The sequence below is a fragment of the Anser cygnoides genome, chromosome 33 (assembly GCF_040182565.1).
Source record: "Anser cygnoides isolate HZ-2024a breed goose chromosome 33, Taihu_goose_T2T_genome, whole genome shotgun sequence".
Taxonomy (NCBI): domain Eukaryota; kingdom Metazoa; phylum Chordata; class Aves; order Anseriformes; family Anatidae; genus Anser; species Anser cygnoides.
The window spans coordinates 3,118,848-3,142,568 of NC_089905.1; the positions used below are offsets into that span (position 1 = coordinate 3,118,848).

General features: G+C 71.1%; 2 protein-coding genes across 15 annotated transcripts; both read left to right on the forward strand.

The window, feature by feature from the left end:
- The first annotated feature begins 143 nt into the window (after nt 1-143).
- On the forward strand, nt 144-20,101 carry ADAM15 (ADAM metallopeptidase domain 15). Of its 14 annotated transcripts, XM_066985827.1 has the most exons (26): nt 144-636; nt 1,693-1,796; nt 1,927-2,013; nt 2,527-2,603; nt 2,987-3,065; nt 3,157-3,233; nt 3,307-3,487; nt 3,564-3,626; nt 3,703-3,771; nt 3,868-4,037; nt 4,129-4,213; nt 4,280-4,428; nt 4,520-4,697; nt 4,851-4,943; nt 5,068-5,263; nt 5,333-5,441; nt 5,511-5,661; nt 5,738-5,815; nt 5,889-6,003; nt 6,110-6,248; nt 6,608-6,661; nt 6,928-7,024; nt 7,558-7,629; nt 7,951-8,022; nt 8,159-8,280; nt 8,764-8,926. In XM_066985827.1, exons 1-26 carry the CDS (start codon nt 159-161, stop codon nt 8,807-8,809), a joined length of 3,141 nt encoding a protein of 1,046 aa, XP_066841928.1. In that variant the 5' UTR covers nt 144-158; the 3' UTR covers nt 8,810-8,926. The 14 variants fall into 14 exon arrangements, 13 of the variants coding, with proteins under 13 accessions (XP_066841928.1, XP_066841930.1, XP_066841931.1 ...); XM_066985829.1 differs by lacking the exon at nt 7,951-8,022; XM_066985830.1 differs by lacking the exon at nt 7,558-7,629.
- EFNA4 (ephrin A4) lies at nt 10,831-15,993 on the forward strand. The gene is made up of 6 exons (XM_066985847.1): nt 10,831-11,016; nt 13,611-13,903; nt 14,939-15,007; nt 15,121-15,180; nt 15,255-15,520; nt 15,628-15,993. The coding sequence occupies exons 1-5, from the start codon at nt 10,904-10,906 to the stop codon at nt 15,347-15,349; spliced, it is 630 nt and encodes a 209-aa protein (XP_066841948.1). The 5' UTR covers nt 10,831-10,903; the 3' UTR covers nt 15,350-15,520; nt 15,628-15,993.
- Nucleotides 20,102-23,721: the final 3,620 nt, after the last annotated feature.

Genomic DNA, 23,721 nt, shown 5'->3' on the forward strand with positions numbered 1-23,721 from the left:
CAGGGTGATGAAGGTGGGGGCTTCAGCTGCACGGGCTGATGAAGGTGGGGGTCCACAATGTGTGAGGTGACGAAGGTGGGGGCTTCGGCTGTACGGGGTGATGAAGGTGGGGGTCCCCAGCGCACGGGGCGGTGAAGCTGGGGGTCCCAGCCCACGGGATGCTGCAGGCGGGGACCCTGCTGTGCACCAGCACCGAAAGCGGGGGGGCTCTCCGGAACGCCGGGCAGCGACACCGGGCTCCCCGGCGCGCCCGCTGCCGCCGCTGCGCGGAGCCCCGGAGCCGCGAGCCGAGGCGGAGCCGCCGCCGCCCCCCAGGCACCGGCCGGGGCCGGGCGTCGCCGGCGGAGCGGCGGCGGCGGGCGGAGCCGGGCGGCGGCGGGCAGGAAGTTCCTCCTCCCGGGCCGGGCCGGGCCGGGCCGCTGCCGGCGGAGGCGGTGGCGGTGCAATGCGCACCGGGAGCACCGGCGGGGGCGGCCGCGCCGGCTCAGCTCGGGAGCCGCCAGCCCGGGGCCGCGGCAGCCCGCGCCGGCTCCGGGACGGGCCCCGGTGCCGGGAGGGCGATGGCACGGGCGCTGCTCCTCGCCCTGGGGCTGCTGCTGCTCGCCGCCGCTCCCGGGGCGCGCGGGCGAGGCGCAGGTGAGCGGGGACCGGGAACCGGGGACCGGGCGCGGCGGGGTCCGGAGGCGGGCACCGGGCTCTCTGCCTCCTCCTCCTCCTCCTCATCATCATCATCATCGTCATCTTCCTCCTCCTTCTCCTCATCTTCCTCCTCCTCCTCCTCCCCCCGCTACCCGGGAGCTGCCATACGCGGGGGGCTCGGCGTTGTCCGGGCCGGGGGTGGGGGGGGCTCGTCCCGGTCGGGACCGGCTGCCGCGTCACCTCCTCGGCCGTGTGGCCCCGGCCGGGGCCGGGCCGTCCGTCTGTCCCGCCGTCCGTCTGTCCCTTCCCCGCCAGCCCTCCCGGGGGGGCTCCCCGAGGTCTCCGCTCGGTGCCAGTGGGCGCTCGGCATCGCTGGGGGACCGCCAGCCCCCGGGGACAAGGGGGGCCGTGGCGAAAGGGAAAGGCTCCCGTGGGACCGGGACACGGGGGTGGCTGTCGCAATCTCGGGGGATTTTGGGGACAACGCCACGGCCCGGGCGCGGAGGGGTCCAGCCCTCGCCCGGGGTGTCGGGGCGGTGGGGATGGGGGCGTGCAGGTGTCCTGCCGTGGCCCCAGCTGCTCCGGCCCCAGGCCGTGCCCGGAGCCCTCTCGGAGGGTGGGGAAGCGTCGTGGGGAGCTGCAGGGGCGAGGGACACTGAGTCAGCTGGGGCCAGGCCTCCCCGGTCCCCGAGCGGGTTGTACGGGGCGGCTCGGTGCTGGCGGCTGACGTAAGAGCTGGCAGGAGACCCCAGGAAACCCATCCCACCCGGCCCAGGGCGTGCTGCGACGCGGGGCCGCAAGCTCCCTCGTGCCCCCATGTGCCACGTCCCGGCTGCAGGTGCCACGTCCAGGCACCTCCAAGGCTTGGCGCCCTGGTCCCTTGGGACCAGTGATGCTCGGGGGCTTCACCCAGTGGCAAGCCTGGAGCTGTTGGGGTGAGCCTGGGAACCCTGGCTCCTGTTCCCCACCCCAAATCTCCTGCCTGTGCCGTGTGGGGACGGACGGACTGTGCTGGGTGACCGAGCTGTGACAGTGGCTCTGGGCCCTGCGCAGGTGACAGCTGGCAGCAGCACCGTGCAGGGCTGGGACGCTACTGGCACGTGACGCCGCGGGTCCTGCGGGGTGACCGGCTGCTCCGCTTGGAGGAGGCGATGCAGGTGAGCCCCCGCCGCGTCCCTGGGGTGCCCGTGCCACGTGGGTGTTTGCCTGGCTCGTGACAGCGGGACTGCGGTGGGGTGGGGGATGCCTGTGGCATCGCCACATCCCCCTGCACCCTTCCTGGTGCAGGAAACCCAGCATCCGAGTGCCCCCGACCCCAAATCCCCCAAGAGACCGAGCACCTGGAGCCTCTGGGCGCAGCTGCTCAGCCCTGAGGTCAGCGGGGAAGGGTCCGGTGGGGTGGGGGAACAGCAAATCCCCTCACCACTCCTCTCCTCTCCCGGTGCTGGGAGGGACCCTACCGGGTCCTGGCACCCACCGTGCGCCCAGCACCCCTCCTGGCCGGGGCGGAAGGGCCCAGCCCGCCCCGTGGCCGTTGGGAGTCTCTCCAGCGTTTCCGCCGCCGCACCAGGCAGGAAGCGAGGGGAGCGGCCGGGGGGGGCTGGGGGTGGTGGCGGCAGCTCCGTCCGATCCGACACCCCCGTCCCCGCACAATGAGCTGCCGAGGGAGGGACGCTTCCTGCGCGGCGTGAGGGCGGGGGCCAGGGAGCGCGGGGGGATCCCTTCCACCCCTCCCTGGTGGGCACGCGCCAGGCTCAGGCGGGTCCCCGGCCCTGCTGGCACCCAGCTGGGAGCTGAGGCGTTTTGGAGGGCTCATAGGAATGGGGTGGGATGAATGGGAATGGGTCCTTGGGGTGGGGGTCCCGCTGTGACCGCTGCCTGTCGCAGGGGGGGTTCCCCAGCCGGCTGCAGGTGGTGCTGGAGCTGGAGGGAACGCAGCTGGTGCTGGAGCTGGAGCAAAACTGGTGAGGTGGGGGCTGGCTGGGGCAGGGCAGGGGTGGGAGGAGTGGGGTGGAGGTCCCGTGGGCCCTGTCTCCATCTGTGGTTCGTGTGGGGTGGGGGTCCTGTATCCACTGAGGAGGGCGCAGGGTGAGGGATCCAAGGGCTCCATCCCCATCCGTGACGCGTGTGGGTGAGGGTCCCGTCTACTTCCACGGTGTGTGCAGGGTGGGGGTCCCGTGAGCCCCGTCCCCATCTGTGATCCACATGGGATGGGGGGCTGGGGTTGTCTTCGTCCATGGACTCAGAGCAGGATGGGGGGGGAGACCCCGGGGGCCCTGTCGGTGGTGTGCTGGGAGCAGGGCGAGCTGGGGGACCCTGACTCGGGGCTGACACGCTCCTTTGGCAGGGATCTGGTGCTGGGCACCGGGGCGCTGCTCTACTACCTGCCCAACGGCACGCGGGTGGTGCAGGAGGCCAGCAGGCAGGTAGGACCTGAGTGCCCTGCGTCCCTGAGCCCCCCCTGTCCCCAGAGGGCCCCCAGCACGGGGCCAGCTCTTAACCCCCACTCTGCTGCAGGAGCACTGCTGCTACAGGGGGAACGTGCGGGGTTTCCCCAGCTCCTGGGCCAGCCTTTGTGCCTGCTCCGGCCTCAGGTGAGCCCCCAACCCCGGTGGTCCCTGAGCCCGGGTCGTGCTGTGCCGCTGACACCTTGTTCCCTCTTTGCAGTGGCCATTTCCGAGTGGCAGAGAACAGGAGCTACGGGCTGGAGCCGGATGCCAGCGGCCCCCCGGGGAGCCACATCGCGTACCGGCTGCGGGAGGTCCGGCTGGCACCGCGGGCCTGTGGGCAGGGCCCCCCGGAGCCTCCCCAGGTGGAGGTGGAGACGGAGCCACCCCGGCTGCAAAGGGTAAGGTGGCTCTGGGGTCCTCCCCCACCAGAGTGGGGTCCCCTCGCTGGTGCCCTGACCCATTTTTGTCCCCCAGGGCAAGCGGTCGACGGCGGAGCAGCGGTTCGTGGAGCTGGTGATGGTGCTGGACCACGCCGCGGTGAGTGCAGGGCGGGTGGGCGCCCTGTGCCGGGGGCTGCCCCCTCCCCTGCTGATGCCCTTCCCTGCGCCCGCAGTTCCAGAACTACCCCGACCTGAAACGTGCCCGCACCCGGACCCTGGAAATCGCCAACCAGGTGGACACGGTGAGTCGATGCGGGGACCCCGCCACGCCGTCCGTCTGTCCTTGTGTCATCCCCTCGCTGCCGCGGGGGTCCCTGACCCCTCTGCGCGCACCCCAGTTCTTCCAGCCGCTGGGCGTGCGGGTGGCCTTGGTGGCGGTGGAGGTCTGGAGCGAGGGCGACAGGTTCGAGGTGGGGCGCAGTGCCCGGGCCACGCTGGAGCGGTTCCTGCGGTGGCGCCAGGAGGAGCTGCTGCCCCGGCTGCCCCACGACAACGCGCAGCTCCTCACGTGAGTGATGGGGACGGGGACAAGGGGACGGGGACAGGGGCAGGGCACGCAGGCGGTGTCAGCCCTGCTGAGGCTCCTGCTCTCTCCCCAGGGGCTCCAGCTTTGACGACGTTGCGGTGGGGATGTCGGTCCAAGCCTCCATGTGCTCGTCCACGCGCTCCGGGGGGGTCAGCATGGTCAGTACCCCCATGTCCCTCTGTCCCCCTGCTGCCCCCCCGCCCTGAGCCCCTCCTGTCCCACAGGACTACTCGGTCAGCGTCCTCGTCATCGCCTCCACTGTGGCCCATCAGCTGGGGCACAGCCTGGGCATGGGCCACGACGGCGTCGGGCGTTTCTGTGAGTGCAGCAACCTCTACCACGACCACGGCTGCATCATGGACTTGCCCACGGGGTGAGGGCCCCAAGGGGGACTCCGGGGAGGGGAGTGGGAGGGTGGCCGGTGACCCCCTGCCCTCCTCACTGTCCCTTCTGCATCCCTGCAGGCTCACACCCGGCTTGAGCTTCAGCAACTGCAGCCAGCGGGACCTGGAGCGCAGCCTGGAGCAGGGGCTGGGCTGGTGCCTCTTCAACGTGCCCGAGCCCCAGCGGCTGGCCGAGAGCCCCCGCTGCGGGAACCGCTTCCTGGAGCCGGGCGAGGGCTGCGACTGCGGCCTCAGTCTGGTACGGGGCTGCGGGGGGCACCAGCTGAGCCCCAGCTGCCCTTGCCCTGGCTTAAATCTGTACCCAGGAGCTGTGCGTCCCGGCCCCGCTGTGGGTCTGGGGTGGCAGCGGGGGGGTCCCACCGTGTGCTCACCTCAGTCCCTGTGCCCGCAGGAGTGCACCGACCCCTGCTGCAACAGCAGCACCTGCCAGCTGGTGCCCGGAGCGCAGTGTGCCACGGGGGACACCTGCTGCCACGACTGCCAGGTGCCAGGGGAGGGGTCCGGGACCACCACCCACCTCCCAGCCCCTCCGCAGGGCTGGTTTTCTTGGGGTGCCACCCCCGGGGGCGCAGTGGGATCCCTGCCCGTCTGACTTTGCCCCTGTGCAGCTGCGCCGTGCGGGACATCTGTGCCGGGAGCCTCTGGGGGAGTGCGACCTGCCCGAGTTCTGCGACGGGGTCTCGCCGCACTGCCCACCCAACGCCTTCCTGCAGGACGGGCAGCCCTGCGCTGGGGGGCGGGCGCGCTGCTACGGCGGCGCCTGTGCCACCTACGAGGGGCAGTGCCAGCAGCTCCTGGGGCCAGGTACGGCGGGGACGGCGCGGGGACGTCGGCCTGGTGTGGGGGGCTTGGGCTCACTTCTTCCTGCCGCAGGTGCCAGCCCTGTCTCCAGCTCCTGCATGGCCTCTCTGAATGCGAAAGCGGACGAACGTGGGCACTGCGGGCAGCTCCCCAATGGCTCCTACGTCGCCTGTGCCCAGCAGTGAGTGCTGTCCCCGTTTTCACTGTCCCCATCCTTGTTGTCTGTGCCCCTGACCCTCGGTCCCCACAGGGATGCTGGCTGCGGGAGGCTGCAGTGCCGGCGTGGCGGTGCCCGTGGGGGCCGAGCAGAGGGCTCCTGCCGGGGAACCGTGCTGCCCGGGGTCGAGGACGTGAGCGATGCAGCCATGGTGCTGCCCGGCACAGCCTGCGGCCCCGGGAAGGTGAGCGTGAGGGCTGCGGGGGGGTGCCGGGGGTGTTCTCCGTGCGCACGGGTCCTGACGCCGTGTCCCACCGCAGGTGTGCCTCCAGCACCAGTGCCAGGACGTCTCGGTGCTGGGCGACCAGCAGTGCCGGAGCAAGTGCCACGGGCACGGGGTGAGCTGTGGGCCTGGAGGGGACGCGGGGGCTGCCAGCAGCTGGGGACTGAGGCTCGGTGTCATCCACCCAGGTGTGCAACAACCACGGCCACTGCCACTGTGAGCCGGGCTGGGCACCCCCCACCTGCGAGAGCCCCGGAGTGGGGGGCAGCCAGGACAGCGGCCCCGCCGCCACACTGGAGCGAGGTGAGGGCACGAGCTCGGGGAGGGAGCAGCGGGGAGGAGAATGGGGCTTTGTGCGGCCCGAGGCGGCGCGGGGCACAGCCGGGCACTGACGTGTGGCTCTCGGCAGGGGGGAGCGCCCTGCCCACCGCCCTGCTGCTGAGCGCGCTGCTGGGGCTGGCGCTGGTGTTGGGGCTGTGCTGCGCGCGCCGCGCCGGGCTGCACAAGCACCTCTGCCAGCTGGGCAAGGGGACGTCGTGCCAGTACAGGTGAGCGCCGGGGGTAAGCACCGGGGGCGGCCGCCCAGCCGTGGCCGTGCACACACACGCGCGTGTGGCTGCGCGTCGTGGGGCTGCCTGCGTGCATGTGGGCACGCGCGTGCGGCCGTGGGGAGGAGCGGGGCACGTGGGCTTGCATGAGCGTGTCCGTGAGCAGGTAACCGAGCCGTGTCTGTGCGCGTCCCCCCCCAGTGCAAGTAGCGGACCCCATCGCACTTCGTCGTCCCATGTCACTGCGGTTCCTCCCCCCCTGCCGCCACCCTGCCGCCACCCTGCCCTCCCCACCTCTACACCGCGCTGCAGGCGAGCCCCGGCCCCCCCGGGCTGAGCCCCGACTCTTCTCCCCACAGCGCTGAGACCCGGGTCCGATTCCTGGGTCCAGAAGCCCCAGACGGCTGGAGCGGGTAACGTCACTGCCGGAGCCTGGGCCTGGGGGCTGTCCCTGAGCCGTCCTGCTTCGCAAGGCGTCCGGTGCTGCGATCTTCCCCTGGCAGTGCCCTTGGGGTGTGGGGACGGCCCCGGGCTCGGGGGAGCAGGGTGTCGCATCCTCTGGTGCCGAGGGGTTCGTTTCTCTTCGGCTTCTGCTTGGTGTTGGTGTCGCTTGGTTGCCGTGCGGGGTCCCCCCAAGGGCCAGGAGCGAGCGGGGCCTGATCCTGCCTCTCCCCTGCAGGATCTCGCAGCCGGAGCCCCCCTTGGCCGGGCAGGGCCCCCCGCAGCGCCCCCGGCCCCCGCAGTGCACGGAGCTGCAGGTCATGCACAGCAGCAAGGTGAGAGGCGGGGGGCTGCGGGGGGGGGGATTGGGGACGTCACCCTGGGGAGGGGGCTGCCGTTGCCGTGGTTATGGGCTGTGCTGCCAGCCTGCAGTGTGGTTGCCTTGGGTACCGGGGTTTTGTACGGCTGTTGCTGAGGAGATGCCCGGCGGGGAGCAGCTCGGAGCGTCCCCGCTGACCGCAGCCTCCTGGTGCTGCGTGCTTCGGCTCCGTGACACCCTGAGCCTGGCGCAGCCCCGGACAGCTGTCCCGGTGTCCCTGTGCCCGGCACGCTGGCCCTGTGCCCATGGGGGCTGCAGGCAAGGACCCCGTGCATGGTCCCACAGCCTGGGGTCCGTGCCTGGCCGGGGGCTGTGGTGGCCACCGTGGAGCGGGGCTGAGCCCCGGATCCCCCTGCTTGATGGTGGGGTGGGGGGGTCTCTGCTTTGCTGGTTCGGGGGGGGGGGGTCTCCGCATGCTGCACGGCTTGCACGAGCCCCGTGCACGGCTGCATGGCGCGCCTGCCCTCCGCCGCCTCTCTCTTTCTGCAGCCGGCTGTCCCGGCCCGGCCCGATCCGCCTGCGCGGCCTCTCCCGCCCGACCCTCTAACCAAGGCCTCCCAGGTAACACCCTGGCTGGGGTGGGGGTCCCCGGGCCCCCCCTCCTCTCTGCCCTCCTGACACTGCTGCATGCGTCTGTGCACGACCTCAGGGGCTCGGCCTCAGGGGCAGAGGCTGGGCTCAGCACCCAGGCGGTCTGCGCCCCCCTCCCTGCGCCCACCGCCCCCAGGGGCTGGCACCCCCATGCCCTGACACCCCCACCACCCTTTACGCCCACCCAGCCCCTACCTCGGAGCCCTGCCCTGGGAGGCTCAGCCCTGCGCCCCCCCCCCCCGCCACCCCGCTCCCCAGGCTGCGCTCACCGTCCCTGCTCTTTCTGCCCAGGCCCCCCCCTCGGACAGGCCGCCCCCCCCCACCCGCCCGCTGCCTGCGGACCCCGTGGCGCCAGGCACTCAGGTAACGGCAGCACGGCGGCACCCGGCAGGACAGCGGCCCCCTGCTCCCGCTGGGGCAGGGGAGGTGGTTGGGCCCCCCCAGCCTCCCGGGGGGGGTCGCTCTGTGCCAGAGCTTTGACGCCCCCGTTCCCCCGCAGCCCCCAGGTCCTGCCAAGCCCCCCCCGCCTCGCCGGCCACTGCCCTCGGACCCCCCGGGGCCTTCACTGCCGCGCAGCGAGACCCCCCCTGGCCACCCCCACGTCACCGTCATCCCTTCCAGGTGAGTGTGGGGGGGGGGGGCAGGATTTTTTTTTGGAGGGGGGGGCAAACTGAGGGGCTGCAGGCAGTTATGGGGGGGCAGTAGGGCCTGTAGTAGTGGGGGGGCGGTAGGGACTGTAGCGGGGGGGGGCTGCAGGGACTGTAGTGTTGGGGGGCTGTAGGGACTATGGGGGGAGCTGGAGGCTGTTATGGGGTGGGGTGTAGGGACTATAGTGGGGGGGGCTGTAGGGAGTTATAGTGGGGGGGCTGCAGGGACTATAGTGTGTGTGGGGGCTGTAGGGGGAGCTGTAGGGACTCTGGGGGGGTCTGTAGAGGGGGCGGTGGGGGGGCCTGCAGGGACTGTAGTGTGTATGGGGGGGCTGTAGGGACTTCGTGGGGGACTGAAGGCGGTGAGGTGCAGCTGGAGGCCGCAGCGGGGCACAAGGGGTGCTCGGGGGGGCCCCTTGCCGCCGCCCCCCCCTCAGCGCCCCTCTCCCCTCCCCAGGCCGGCGCCGCCGCCGCCGCCCGCGGGCGCCCCCCGGGAGGCCTGAGCGGGGCCGGGACCGCCGCTGGAGCCGCCGGGCCGGGCCGCGGGGGAGGGCCTCGGCCCCCCGGGGCCGCGCCGCCCGCTTGTCGCCGCCGGGCCAATAAAGGGGCCGTGAGCCTGCCTCCGTGCTGCCTCCGGGGCCGGGGCACCGGGAGGGGGCCGGGGAACGGCACCGGGGGGCGCCGGGACTACAGCTCCCGGCAGCACTCGCGGCGCTCGCCGGAACCGCCGCCGCTACCGGAAAGGGCTCGGGGGCCGCCAGCGCCGCCTGGCGGGGGGGGAGCGGGGGGGGGGGCACCGGGGCGGCCTCACGGGGGGCGGCTGCAGCGCGGGGGGGCCGTCGGTGTTCCTCTGGGTCCCCCCGCGCTTCTGGGGGGCCGTGGGGGGGTTGAAGGGGCGGGGGGGGGGGGGGCAGGCAGGGCCCGGAGAGGGCCTCGGGGGTCTGCACGGGGGGAGGGGTCGGGGGGGGCACCCCCAGACACTCGGCCCTGAGGCCCGTGGTGCGGCTTTGTGCCCCCGGGGGGAGCGGAGGGACGGGGGGCAGCAGCAGGAGGGACCCCCTGAACCTCGAGGGGGTCACCCCGGCCCCCCCTCCCCGGGCTGTAGCCCCAAAACGGGGCCGCACCCACCGAGAGAGGGGGCGTCCCGCTCTCCTGAGCCCCCCCCCGCAGCACCACGTCCAGCTCTGGGTCCCCAGCACGAGGCGGACGTGGGGCTGGTGAGGCCCGAGGAGGCCGCGAGGCTGCTCAGGGGCTGCAGCACCTCTGCTGCGGGGCCAGGCTGGGAGCTGGGGGGGGTCGGCCTGGGGAAGGCTCCGGGGAGGCCCCCCTGCAGCCTTTCCATACACAAAGGGGGGGGTGTGAGGAGCCAGGGGGGCTTTGAGCTCCCCGCCACCCCAACCCATCCCATGGGTCTGCGAGATGCCCTGGGCACACAGACGCAGGTGTGAGCAGGAGCTGACCCGCGTGTGCAAACCCACGTACGGGAGCTGGCCCAGGGATGCACACGGGTGCAGGAGCTGCAACGTGCACAGACACACGTGTGCAGGAGCAGCCCATGTGCAGACGTGTGCAAGGCCAGCCCACGTGCAGACACACACATGTGCAAGGCCAGCCCATGTGCAAACACATGAGTGTGCAAGACCAGCCCATGTGCAGGCACACATGTGTAAGAGCAGCCCATGTGCAGACGTGTGTAAGAGCAGCCCACGTGCAGGCACACGCGTGTGCAGGAGCTGCCCCGGGTGCAGGACCAGCACCGGACCCCACTGGGCGAGCAGCACCAGGTGCTGGTGGCCCCCAGCTCCCACTGCACTTGGCTGCAGCCAGGGTGCCCCAGGCCACTGGTACTGGTGCTGGGTGGGGACCGGTTCTGGGCCCTTCTGGTCAGCGCTGGTCTCGGTGCAGTCAGTACTGGGAGAACTGGGAGAGTCCATCAGGGCTGTGAGGGGCGTGGGGATGCCAGGTCAGTACCAGGGATGCCAGGCCGGGGCTAGGGTGGAGGTCCCAGTCCTGACCAGTACTGAGGATGCCGAACTGGTGCCGGTTGGTGCTGGGGGTGGTAGTCCCAGTCCCGATCGGTACCGGTGATGCCAGGGGTGGCGGTCCCAGTCCCGATCGGTACCGGAGATGCCAGGGGTGGCGGTCCCAGTCCCAGTCGGTACCGGGGATGCTGGGCCGGTGCCAGTCGGTACTGGGGATGCCGAGCCCGTCCTGGGGGCGGTGGTCCCAGTCCCGATCGGTACCGGGAATGCCAGGGGTGGCGGTCCCAGCCCCAGTCGGTACCGGGGATGCCAGGCCGGTGCCGGCTGCGGTGGTTCCAGTCCCGATCAGTACCGGGGATGCCGGGGGCGGCGGTCCCAGTCCGGATCGGTTCCGGGGATGCCGTGCCGGTGGCGGGGTGCCGGTGCCGCCCCCCCTCTCCAAAGGGTTAATGGCACTCGGGGAAGTTGCCGGGCGGCGGCGCAGCGCGGATTGGCCCGAAGTTGGCGGGGCGGGGCGGGCCTGGCCGGGCCGGGCCGGGCCGGGCCGGGCCGCCCCCGGCCCCCGCCCCCGGCCGCCGCCGCCGCCGCCGCCCCCCGCCCGCCGCCGGCGGAGCCATGCGCCCCGCGCCGCTGCTCGGGCTCCTGCTCTGGGCGCCGCTGCTCTGGGCACCGCCGCCGCCGGTGCGCGGCCTCCGACACGGCGTCCACTGGAACGGGAGCAACCCCAGGTAGCGCCGCCGCACCGGGGCGGCCCGGGCCGCCCGCCTTTGTGTGCGCCGGGCGGCGCGGCCGAGCCCGGGCGAGGCACCGGGAGCGGCACCGGGAGCGGCACCGGGAGCGGCGCCGGCCCCGAGCCCGCGCGGCGCGGCCGGTGCTCGGCACCTGGGCACGGGGCGGCCCCGCCGCCGTGCGAAGCCGGGGCCGCGCCGACGGGAGGGTCGCGGTACCGGGGCGGCGGGACCCCAGGGCGAGGCGGAGCCGGCGGGCACCGAGCCACCGGGCATCCCCGGTGGGCGCCGAGCCCCGGCTGGCACCGAGCCGCTGAGTCCTTCGGGCGGCACTGAGCCACGGGGCACCTCGGGGTGCCACCGAGCCCCGGGTGCCACCGAGCCCCGGGTGCCACCGAGCCATCGGGCACCTCGGGGTGCCACCAAGCCCCGGGCGGCACTGAGCCATCAGGCACCTCCAGTGGCACCAAGACCCAGGTGGCACCAAGCCATCGGGCACCTCCGGTGGCACCGGGCACTCCCAGGTGACAGCAAGCCTTTGGGCACCACCGGCTGACACCGAGCCCCGGGTGGTACCAAGCCAGTGGGCACCCCCAGGTGAAAGGGAGCTGGTGGGCACCCCTGGGTGGCACCGTGCCCCCGATGGCATTGGGCATCCTTTGCTGGCACCGAGCCCCTGGTGGCAGCGAGCCCTGGGTGTCCCCAGCCTGCCAGCCGCCCCTGGGCAGCACCAAGCCCCCCACCCTTGGGGGGGCATCCTCGGGTGGCACCAAACTGGTCACCCGCTCTGGGCATCGTGCTGGTGGGCACCGAGCCCAGCATTCCCCCCCTGGCTGGGGGTGCCACCCGCGTCTCTGCCATCATCCCTGGGCTGGGGTCCAGCCCCGCACTCGCCTCAAACCCATCCCTCCCTCCCGGCCTCCTCCATTTTAGGCATTTGCAGGCTCGGGGCTGCTCTGGGCACTGGAGGAGGGGGGAGTGTAGGGGGCAGGGTCGGAGGGCTGTGCTGGGGGCCCTGGAGCCTTGCTCCCCCGTGGGGGGCTCGTGCCTGTGGAGCCAGGCTGGGGCAGGTGGGCGCACACCCGAGCGGGGCTGGGGGCACCACCTCGGGTGTGGGGAGCCGTGGATGCAGGAGGCGGGACCCAAAGCCCACAGGCGCCCTGTGATGGAGGAGGGGGGTTGCTCAGCACGGGGCTGGGGTGCTGAGCACCCATCTGCAGGGTCAGGGTGTGGGCCCTGGCCCCCGGGAGCCCTCAGCCCTGCCTGGGCTCGTCCCGGCCAGCGTAGCCCAGCAGGAGCAGCCTGGCTGATGCTCTGAGTCAGCTGGGAGCCCACGCCTGGTCCTGTCCTCGAAGAGCCCCCGGCTTGGGGGGGGCTCACAGAGGCCTGAGCCTCCCAGCCCCGACAGCGCTGCCGGCCCGGTGATTAATGCGCCGGTCTCTGCCACAGCTGCCAAAAATCTGCGCCTGGTGTAAACACTGCTCCGGCTGGGCATGGGGGCAGGAGAAGGGGGCCGCTGCTGGCCGGGGGGGCTCCCCGCTGGCCCTGCTGGGCCAGAAGTAGCCCCAGAGATGGGGCAGCACGGCTGGGTTGGCTGCAGCAAGTGGGCGATGGGAGCCCTGGGCTGTGCTGGTCCCCACATCCATCCCGCCCCATCAGGCTGGTAAAGGGTGCAGGGGAGCACCCAGTCCCAGGTGCTGGCTCCACGTCCCCACCCTTGTCCCCATCGCTGCGAGCAGCCAGGGTGCTGAGCCTCGGGAGTCCCCCGTCCCACCGCGGCTCTGCCAGCACGGCCAGGGCTCTGCCTGCTGCCAGCTCGACACCCAGCCCAGTGCTTGCCCCTGCTGCAGCAGGATCCGGCCGACTGGGAGACGTGGGCGCAGGGTGGGGGCTGCCACCCTACTGGGGTGGGGATGGGGGAGAGGGACTCCTGCTGCACCTCCCGCCCCAGGCTGGCAGGACCGAGCGTGTGCACACGTGTGTGCATGTCTGCATGTGTGTGCACACGTGTGTGTCTGCAGAGGTGTCTGCTCCACCCCGGCCTGGCTGCACAAGCTGTTTGCACAGGCGTGAGCTCATGCCGCGTCGGTGCGTGCCTGCCTGCGCAGGTACCTGGGCTGTGCCCCCTCCCCTGCCTGTCCCCGGGCTGGGTTTGCACAGCTGGGGGAGCCCCTCTTTGGGGCCCGAGCCCCCCTGCCAACCCCAGCAGCTGCCCCATTGCAAGGCCAGCAGCGCTCGGGGCCACCCCCCGTCGGGGTGTCACCGCCGATCAGCGCTGGGGGCTGTGAGGCTGCTGCCTGGGGCGAGGGGCTTTGTGCCCCGGCCCCTGGCCCCGGCCCGCGTGGCCGGGCTCCTGCGGGCCAGCCCCGGCCCCCCAGCTGCAGCCGCTGAGCCCATTCAGCTCCATCGGGCTGCAGCTAATCGGAGCTGATGCCTGTTTGTTTGGAGAGGCCGGGTGCCCGGTAGCTGTTTCAACAAAAGCCTGGCCACCCGCTCTGCCGGGGTGAGGAAGGGGCCGAGCAGAGCAGCATGGGGTGGGGGGCGTCTCTCCTGGACCCCCGGCGCCCGCTCCCCAGCTCCTCCCTGCCCGGCAGGTTCCTGCGGGACGACTACTCCATCCAGGTGTCCATCAATGACTACCTGGACATCTACTGCCCGCACTACGAGGGGGCTGTGCCCGCCGGCCGGGCAGAGACGTTCACGCTCTTCATGGTGGACCGGGAGGGCTACCGCGGCTGCTACGAGACCCCCGGGGCCTTCAAACGCTGGGAGTGCAACCAGCCCCAGGCGCCCTTCGGGCCCGTCCGCTTCTCGGAGAAGATCCAGCGCTTCACCCCCTTCTCGCTCGGCTTCGAGTTCCAGCCGGGGGAGACCTACTACTACATCTGTGAGTGCCCGTGCTGGGGGCCTGGGGCACCCCCAGGGCTCTGGGTGCACCCAGGTCGGGGTGCGTGGGGGCTGGCGTGCGCTGGGGGGCTGCATGTGGTTGTAGCGGGGTGCAGCAGGGGTCGGGGTGCAGCCGGGCTTGGGGTGCACTGGCGGTCTGGCTGCCCCCAGGGCTGGGGTGCCTGGGGGGTACCAGCTGTGCCTGGGGTCTGGGTGCAATTGGGGTTGTGGCGCAATGGAGGTGTGGGTGCAGTGGGTCGGAGTGCACTGGGGGTCTGGGTGCCATGGGTCGGGGTGCACTGGGGGTCTGGCTGCAATGGGTCGGGGTGCACTGGGGGTCTGGGTGCCATGGGTCGGGGTGCACTGGGGGTCTGGGTGCCATGGGTCGGGGTGCACTGGGGGTCTGGCTGCAATGGGTCGGGGCGCACTGGGGGTCTGGCTGCACCCGTGCAACCAGGATTGGGGCACGTGGGCAGGTTGGGGTGTAGCAGTGGTCTGCATGGAACCGGGGTTGGAGCACGCGGAGGGGCAGGATGCAATCAGGGTTGAGGAGAATTGGGGGGGGGGCCGTTGTCTGAATGCGCCCAGGGGTCTGGATGTGATCAGGATTGGGGCACACGGGAGGGTGCAGTGATTGCACCTGGGGCTGCGCGTGCAAGCGGGGTTGGGGGGGGCTCCAGCTGTACCTAGAGCTCTGGCTGCATGAGGGATCAGGGCACGGGGGGGGGGGAGGTCTGGGTGCCCCCCGGGGGGGGTGCACGATGACTTTGGATGCAGCCAGAGGTTCAGGAGGGGTGTGGGGGGCATCTGGGTGCCCCCGGGGGCGAGGCGCACGGAGAAGCGGGGCTGTGCGGGGGGGGGGTCTGGTGGGGGGGGGGGATTCACGCCCCGCATTCGGCCGGGAGGGGGCGCGCCAGGCCCGGCTCTGGCCCGGCCCGGCCCGTCGGGGAGCCCCGGGGCTCCCGTCCAGGGCGGCGGTGCCGGTGCCGGTGCCGGTGCCGGTGCCCGCGGCAGCTGCTGTGTCCCCTCTGCCCAGCCGTGCCCAGCCCCGAGAGCGCCGGGCGCTGCCTGAAGCTGCGCGTCTCCGTCTGCTGCAGAGCCACCAGTGAGTCCTCGGGGGGGGCTGCTGGGGGGCACTGGTTTGCACCGGGGCTCGGGGAGGCGCGCGCTGGTGCCGGGGGGACGCCGGCTCTCTGACGCCTTCTGGGTTTGTTCCAGCGCCGGAGCCGGTGACGGAGGTTCCCAACTCCCAGCCCCGCGGGCGAGGGGCCCCCGAGGGTGAGTACGAGGTGGGGTTGGGGTGGGGGCCCCCCCGGGCCGCCTCGCGCTGACCTCTGCTCCTGCCCTTGCAGACGCGGGGACACCCCGGGACACCGCGGCCCCGGCCCTGCAGCAGCGCCGTGCCCAGTGCCTGGCTCTTACGCTCCTCGCCCTGCTCTGGATCTGACCCCGCGGCGCTGCCCGCGGCGGGGACACGGGCTCCTCCGCCACGCTGGCCGCTTGCAAACGTTTTTCTCCTGCCACTGTCCCACCGAGCCCGTGGGGCAGCCCTGGGCCACGACTCTCCTGCCAACCCCCTGCCGAGCTGAGCTGGGGGCCAGGGGCTCCCGGCTGGAAGGTGAGGGGGTCCCGGGGGTCTCCCCGGGCCAGGCAGCTCTGCAGCCCCTGGAGCTTTGCCCCTCGGCCGTGCCGCAGCGTCTCCTGATGGCGCTTTCTCCTTCCTAGGGGCCTTGCTTCCCTGCCAGCATCCCCGCACGCCGGCCCCAACAGCCACCCTGCCCTGGCGCTGTGGGCTCCCTGCAGCTCCTTGGACACCTGCTCTGCCCCAGGGCCGTCTCCTCATCTTGTGCCTTCCCCCATGGACCCCCTGCTGCGGGGGGCCGGGGACCCCCAAGCCCTGGAGCAGGGCGACAGCTCCTCCGGGCGCTGGATGGAGGCAGGCGCCCGGCCCCTCCGCTCGCCTTGTCCTCCAGCGAGGACACCGATCTGTCTTCTGCGAAGACGCCCTCCTCCTCCGTGCGGTTCCAGTCCGTGCGGCTTGGTTTTAACCCCTGGTAGTGACTGAGCCGAGTAATACAGTATTTGCAAGACCGCCGTGCCCTCGGGCTCTGCGCCCCCGTCCCAAGCGCGGTCCCTGTCCCCGCGGGATGCTGGGGTGTCCGTCTCGCAGCCCTCGCCGCAACCTTTCAGGCTGGAGGGGGGTTTAATTGCAGCGATTGATATTGAGACGTCAGCTCATGTGACAGGGAGAGCTTTAATTACAGATCAGCCGCCTGCAATTAGTGCCTGGTGGCAGGGCCCGGCGCCGGCACCTGCAGAGGGGCAGGGGCGAGGGGGTGGCAGAGCGGGGGTCGCTCACCCGCAGCCCCAGGCCGAGCGCGCTGGTCCTGATCCCTGTCCTTAGCTGGGCTCAGACGCAGCTCCTTGGCCTGTCCGTACCCACCCTGCGCCCCCCAGCCCTGCGGCAGCACCTGGGGGGCCGGCACGCTCCTGCCATCCGCTCCCTGCGGCGCCCAGGCAGGAGCAGCGCTCACGTATGCCCTGCAAAAAGCCCATGAAATGGATTTATCCCCGGGAGCCGGCGCCCTCCTCGCGGCACAGCTCTACCCGGCATTAAGAGGGCCCCCCCCCCCTCCTCGCCCTGCGCTTAAATGAGGCAATTAGGCTCTGCCGTGCGAGGCGGGGGGCTGCGTGCGGCTGCAGAGCCCTGCAGCAGCCCCTTCACACAGCCAGACCCGTGGAGCCCTCCCCACCTGGCTCTGGGGGTGCCACCCTTCTCCACCGGGGCACCCATGGGTGATTTCGTGGCGCAGCGGGGCCCAGCACCGGACCAGCAGCATCCTGCTTTGTCTGCCGGGCAAGCGGCGCTCGGGGAGGCATCGGGATGCAGCTCCTGGCCCCCCGCCCCATGGGTGCAGCCCCCGATGTGGGGCTGAACCCCAGCCTTGGGGAGGGGGGGGGGTGCCTTGGGGGCAGCCGGGCCCAGCCACCCCCATTCCCGGCGCAGGCGTTGCGTTGCGGCCTCCTGCCGCAGTGGTGCCGGGCACGTCAGACAGGTTTTATGGCTTCTCGAGAGAAACTGCTGGGCGAGAGGCTGAGCGAAAGCAGCGGCCGCCGCCGCGCCCCTCCCTCGAGCCGCTGCGCCCGCCGCACCCTGCGCCAGGGGGAGCCCCTGCGCCCCCCCCGGGGCTCGGTGGGGCAATGGGGCCTGGCCGTGCCGTGGGGACAGGGTGGCTGGAGGGGGACATGCGCTGAAGGACCCCCGTGTGGGGATGCTGGGGGTCCTGTGCCCTCTGGGAATCCCCTTGCAGAGGTGCTGGGGGTGGGGTGTGTCCCAAGAGACCCCCCCAGTGTGTGGATAGTGGGGGGGTGCCCCGAGGATGCCCTGTGTGGGGATGCCAGGGGTTTCTCAGCCCTAAGGACCCCCCCCGTATGGCTGCTGGAGGATCGGTACCTTAAGGCACCCTATGTGGGGATGTTGGGAGGGGGGGCCTATGCCCCAAGGGACCCAAAATGGGGGTGCTGGTCAGGGAAATGCCCCAAGAGACCCCCCCCATGAGGGCATGCTGGGGGTACTCTGCCATGTGGGACCCCCATGCAGGGGCGCCATGTCCCAGGGGATCCCATGCAGGGATTCTGGGGGGGGTCTGTGCCCTGCAGCACCCCAGTGTGGGGATGGTGGTGTCTGTGCCCCAAGGGACCCCTGCGCAGGGATGCCAGGGTCTGCGCCCCCCCCCAGGGAAGCCCATCTCACCACCCCAGCACCCCAACCCCAGCCCGCTGGGACTTTCCTGGGTGATGCCAGGGGGTCCTTGTGGCCCCAGGGGGACACCCCCCGGTGGGTCCCGTGCCCCGCACCCCTGAGTGGTTGGGCCCCGTCCTTGAGCGCGGGTTGCTTGGTATGCTGGAGCCACCGCCGGCTTCAAATCCCATCGACTTCCAATGAGCAATGCCATCAATAAAAGCTAATTGATGGCACGGCCGCTCCAAATCAGATTCCCCGTCCCCTGAATCGAATTGATGGCTCCGCGCCCCGCAGCCAGCCGCGGCAGAAATTGAATCTATTAAAGGAATAGGCTCCATTATCCCTTCCCTTCCGTCTCGCAACCCCCCCGCCCCAGGGCTCCCTCCAAATGCCAGCCCCCCCTGCCACCCGCACCAGTGCCGGCCGGGATATTTGGGTGCCGGGGTCCCCCGTGGGGAGGGTGAGCAGGGCCGTGGGGTGAGGTTGCCCCATGGGCTGCCTGGGTCCCGCTACCCGTGCTCCAGCCCGTGGCGTACCAGGGCTGGTGCTTGGGGTGGATCTGTGCCCCTGAGCCCCGTAGGACAGGGGCTGTGGGGTGCGCATCGGGACGGGTCCAGGACCAACCTCGGGGCCCTGCAGTGCTCCCCGGCCGGGCGGCAGTGCCACAGCCCCGCTGTGAGGAACTTGGCTCCCAGGGGGACAGTGTCCTGCTCCTGGGTGCTCCCACCCAGCCTCCAGGACAGGAGACCCGATGCACCCCGACACCCCTCAACAGCCTGGGAGGAGGCCAAGCACCGCAGCTGTCCCAGGGGGGCAGCAGCAGGGCACAAAGGGCTGGAAGTGGGGCCCGGCAGCACCCCAAAGGCATCAAAGGGAAGAGCGTGCTCCCCCCCAAACATACAAGGGGCTCATCCCTGCCAGTCTCCCATGGGCGCAGGGCAGTGGCTGCAGACCCCACCCCGGGAGCTGCTGAGAGCATCCCGGAGATGGGAAATGGCTCCGTGTCACCATGGAAACGGGGCCACCGGATTGCCATGCCGAGGGGACAGGCACGTGCGGAGCCCCACGGAGCGCAGCACCGGGCAAGCCGGGCACCGAGCACCGGGCACCAGCCCCACGCCCCCAGCTGCGACCTCCCCAGCACCCTTTGGCCACACCACAGAGCCCATCTCCTGCTCCTGCATCACCCACGGCAGCAGGATGCCACCCCAGCAGGACGTCACCCCAGCAGGATGCCACCCTGGCAGGATGTCCCCCCGGCATGATGCTGCTCCAGCCAGGCAGCCCTGCACCGCTGCAGCCGGGTGCTCAGCGCCGGGCGCGCGGGGCTGGAGCCGGCTGTTCCCCGAGCAGCCATCTGATGATGCGCATCGTCAAGGTTATAATTTAGCAAAACACTCAGCAGGGGCTTTGGAGGGAGCCGGCCCGCGCCAGCTAATTATCCAGAGCCGCACGCACCGAGCCCACGCCTGTCATAGCAATGAGGGTGTGTGTGTGTGTGTGTGCACCGGGCTGGTGGGTGTGCACGCCGCTTTGCACCAGCGCAGCGCACACGTTGCACAGGGCAGGGGCCGCTGCATCCCAGCCCGCATCCCGTGGGACCCGGGCAGGGAGCTGGGTGGGCAGCATGGCCATGCAGGGCTGGGGCAGGCTCAGCGTTCCCCTGTCCCCGTTTTTCCTTGCTTTCTCCTTGCTTGGAACAGCTGAGCCCCCACCGGGCGATGCACAGTGACACCCCCCCCCCCCCACACACACACACACACTGTGCTGCCCCCCTCCAGCTCCATCCTGGGCCCAGCACGCCGGGGCGGACGCTTCGTCCTGCACCCGCTGGGGAGCTTCTTTCCGCGTCTCCTCCAGCCAATTCCTGCTGACAGGGTCGGAGCAGAGGGCACCGCTGCTTATCTCCGCTGGCCCGCCGCCAGGGCAGCAGCCAGCACAGCGGGGAGAGCGTGCGTGAGCTTGGGGCGTGCGCTCGCCACCCCGTGCACCCGCCGGGTTTGCACACGCAGGAAAACGCCGCCGGCACGCGCCTCTGCTCCACGCCGCTGCCAGACGTCCATCTCCATCTGCCCGTGTCCTGTCCTGTCCGCCCCCCCAGCCCGCTGTAATCCCGGCGGACAATAATCCTGCCGTGCCCTAGCAGGATGGGCAGGAGCTGCCCTTGCGGCGCGATTCAGCTGCCGGCTTTGTCGGTGCCTGCCATCACCTGCTGCATACTAAGGGCCCTCGGTGCTGGAGCTGCCTCTGCCACACCTGGGGTCCCCATGGCAGGGACCCCTGCCCGGCTCCCCTGGGGACAGGGCTGGTGGCTCGCAGTGGCGCCAGGGAGCACAGGCAGAGCCTGCAGTGTGGGATTTGCCCCATCAGGATCTGAGCAGGGCACGGGGCAGGGCTCCCCCCCCCCAGGTTTTAAGCATCCCATCCTCTCGCTCCTAATTGGTTTTAAATGGAGCCGAGTCCATCCTGGGAATCTCCGGCTGGCACCCACCCAGCTGGCAGGGGGACAGCGGAGCCGCAGCTCACCCAGCACTCAGCGACGTGTCTGAGAGGAAGATCAGGAAAATAAGGGGTTGGTGCGAATGATACGGCGTCAACCCCCGGCGTGCTGCGTCCCCAGAGACAGCTGGAAGGGGCGGCCAGGGCTGGGCTGGGGCTTGTGCTCCTGCACCAAGGGCAGCATCGCCCATGGGTGCGCTGTGCCTGGGGTGGATGCTGCGATGGTTGGCGTGGGGGCCAGCTGCCTGGACGCCCGGGGTTCACTGCAGTGTTAGCAAGGCTAAGTCATGCAGCGGGTGCAGAGCCTCGCTGCCCCATCCAGCACCTCCTCACTGCCTCATCCGCCCCCTCCACGCACGCATCTGGCTGCTGCCAGGTGCTGGTCCTTCGTGGAAAGCAGGGCCTGCGCAGAGCCCCCCGGTGATGGCTGGAGGGAGACCCCTGCAGCTGGTGGCGAGGCAGGGTGGGGAGGAGGTTCTGCCCATCCTGTTACCCCAAGCCCCCTGCCCGTCTGGGCGGGATGGGGGCCCTGTGCTGAGGGCTGAGCTGCACAAATGATGCCCGGGCCCAGGGCGGAGGTGCTGGGGCTGGCAGGCTCCTCTCCATGGCTCCCTGCCAGCCTGCGCAGGGGTCCCTTGTCGTGCCAATGGCCCCGGCGCAGGAGTCCTGCAGTGCCTCTGTGCCTGTTCCCCGTGTTCATTGATCCGCTCCATGCTCCTTTGATCGTCAAGCTGCTAACGAGCTTCCCTGGCAAAGACCTCATCAGCTGTGCGAGAGCCCTGTGCTGCCCAGCCAGCACTGCTGGGCACAGAGCTGACGTGCCCGGCCCCATTCCAGCATCCCAGCACCCCCAGTGTGTGGGGGGTGGCTCCCCAGCTCCATGCAGGGCCCCAGCCGAAGACGGGGACGAGGACAGGGACGGGGACAGGCTGGTCCCCCTGTCTGGCAGGAGCGTGCCTTGGCCGGCCCGTGGCCAGAAGCACTTGCAGCAGGAAGCGGATCGATGCGCTGAATTATTTAGCGAGCGAGCGCGTGGTGCTTGCGCGACGGCAACACCCCGTGCGGCGGCGGGGGCGCGGGGCCAGGCTCGCACCCGGAGCACGGGAGCCCAAACACACACACGGGCTGGAGGGGGCAGACAGACACCCTGCTGGGGTGCTCTGGGCTCCCCCGGGTGGCACTGGGCACCCCGCTCCCCAACAGCTCTCTGTCCCCAGGCGGTGCCACCAGCACCCCAGGGGTGTCCCCAGCAGGGCACCAGCTGCTGGGCTGGGCAGGGCTCACAGCGCCCGGCGGAGGGGCCATCCCTTTTCCTCGGGGCCCCAGCTGGGCTGCCACGTTCGGTAGGCGAGCACTGATCTATCGCCACCCTCGCCCCGCGCGGCGCGCAGCCCCTCTCAGAGCCTTTTATAAGCGATGCATTATTAAAAATACCCCGCGCCATCACTCACGGCCAGCGTGTCTCTGAATGCGGCACGGGCGCCGCATCAAACCTGATAAATATTTCAGGCCCTGAAATCTCCCCGCGCCTTTATTTTTTATCCCAAGCACCCCCCCACCACTCCCTGGATTTATTAGCTTGTTTGCTTCCCTGCGATTCGGCACCGAGGGTGCGGCGGAGGCAGGGTCGCTGCACGCGTGGCGAGGCTGAGACCCGGCAGCAGGGCTGGGACAGCCCTGCTCGTGTCCTTCCCCCGTGCCTCAGTTTCCCTCCCTGGCTGCAGGGGTGCCTGCTCCCCCAGGTCGGGAGGATTAACGCAGCCCTAGAGCAGCTCTTTGAAGAAGGAAGCAGCCCCGTGACCGCAGCACATTTCCATCACAATGCCGGTTCCTGCTCCTGCTGCACCCTGCTCGGCCCCTCGCCCGACCCCTCGCCCCGACCCCTTGCCCCTATCCAGGCCTGGGGGGTCGCTCGCTGCCAAGCCACAGCTCCAGCCGAGCACCCTGCGTGCGGAGAAGTGACCTAGGGCAGCGATGGAGCTGGCTGCACATCCCCTGTGCAGATAGAGCCAGCGCAGCCCCACTAATCCAAGTTTGGGGCCAGCTGGGGATCCAGGGGCACTTCCCGTGTCCCCTGGGACCCTCACACACCTCTTCTGGCACCGAGGAGCCTGGCACCACCACCCATGAGGTGGCACCACCCTGGCACCACCACCCATGAGAGCAGGCTGGGAGCACGGGGACAGCCCTGGGCACGGACCCCATCCTGGTCACCCCCCCCCCACCCCTTCCTGCAGCCGCCTGAGCTCCTGGTCCTGGCAACTGCAGCTGCTAATTGTGGCGTGATCTATGTACGGCGGGAGCGGGATATTGATGCCGCCTGTCACCCCGCTATTGGATTAATGTCACTTAGGCACCGGTAATGGGTGGCTCAGAGCTCTCTGCTGCTGGGCTGGGAGGGGGGCTGGCAGCGGCTCAGGCACCACCGCCCTGCCCCAGCACACAATCCGGGTGCCTCTTGCCACCCCCCCTAGGTCCCGTTCCTCGCTCAGTCCCCGCGGCTGCTCTGCTGGTGGCTCTGTCACCCCTCTGCACCCAGGGCACCGCCGGGGCCATGGTGGGGTGCACACGGCTGCCTGTGCTGGGATGCAGCGGGCGGCCCCTGTGCGTGCCGACAGTGCCGGCACGCGTGCGCCTACACACACGCACGCACGCTCACCCTCAGGGTGCACACGGGGCCTCGGGCACGGGCAGAAACCGTGGAGCTGGCAAAGGCCAGGTGTAGGCAGCGTTCGAGGAAGGCGAGACGCCCGTCGCCCCCGCGCCGCTGCCAGCCCTGAAGGCAGCCTGGGAGTGTCGGAAGTGGGTCTGTGGGACAGCACGGCCCCAAAAAAGGCTGAGCCGAGCTCAGACCCCGGTGATGCTGCGAGGCCAAAAGGGAGCTGAGCACCAGGGCAGGAGGTTGCAGGCCCAGCTCTGTGTCCTTGGCCCTTTTGTGGGGAGCAAGGGCTGCTGTGCTGCAGTGGGGCCAGGTGCCAGCCCCCGCCATGCTCGCCCTGGTCCGGCTCCCTCCCGGCACAGCCCTCGCACCCCCTGGAGTGTCCTTGCCATGGCTGTGCTGGAGCAGGAGGGGCTGGGCACAGGCCAGCGGGGCTGGGGCTGCAGCTGGCAGATGATATTGGAGTGATCTTGAGGCCAGGGAGGGAGGTGTGCCACGCAGAGGAGAGGAGAGGAGCTGGCTGAGCCGCTCCGCGCTGGCTGCTGACACAGGCGCTTCTTGCCAGGTAGCCCCTGCTGCGGGCACGGGGGCTGTGGGGCCGAGGGGTGTGGGGAGAGGGGGCAGCAGGCCCCCCAGCACCCCCCCCAGCACCTGGTTTCCACCTGCACCCGCGGTGCTGCCTCGCATTGTGGTCCGAGGTGTGCGCACCGGTGTCAGCGGCGCCCCGGGGCATGGAGCCCGGTATCGGGCTGTGATCAACCGCGGCAGCACCGCCGCGCCGGGGAGCAGCGTGGGGTGACAGTGGCTGCGGCTGCCGGGCCGTGGGAACCCCGGGGACCTGGCCACCGCCGTGTGCATGTCTACGTGTGTGCGCACACTGGCGACCCCAGCGCCTCCTGCCCGGCCCCTCTGGGTG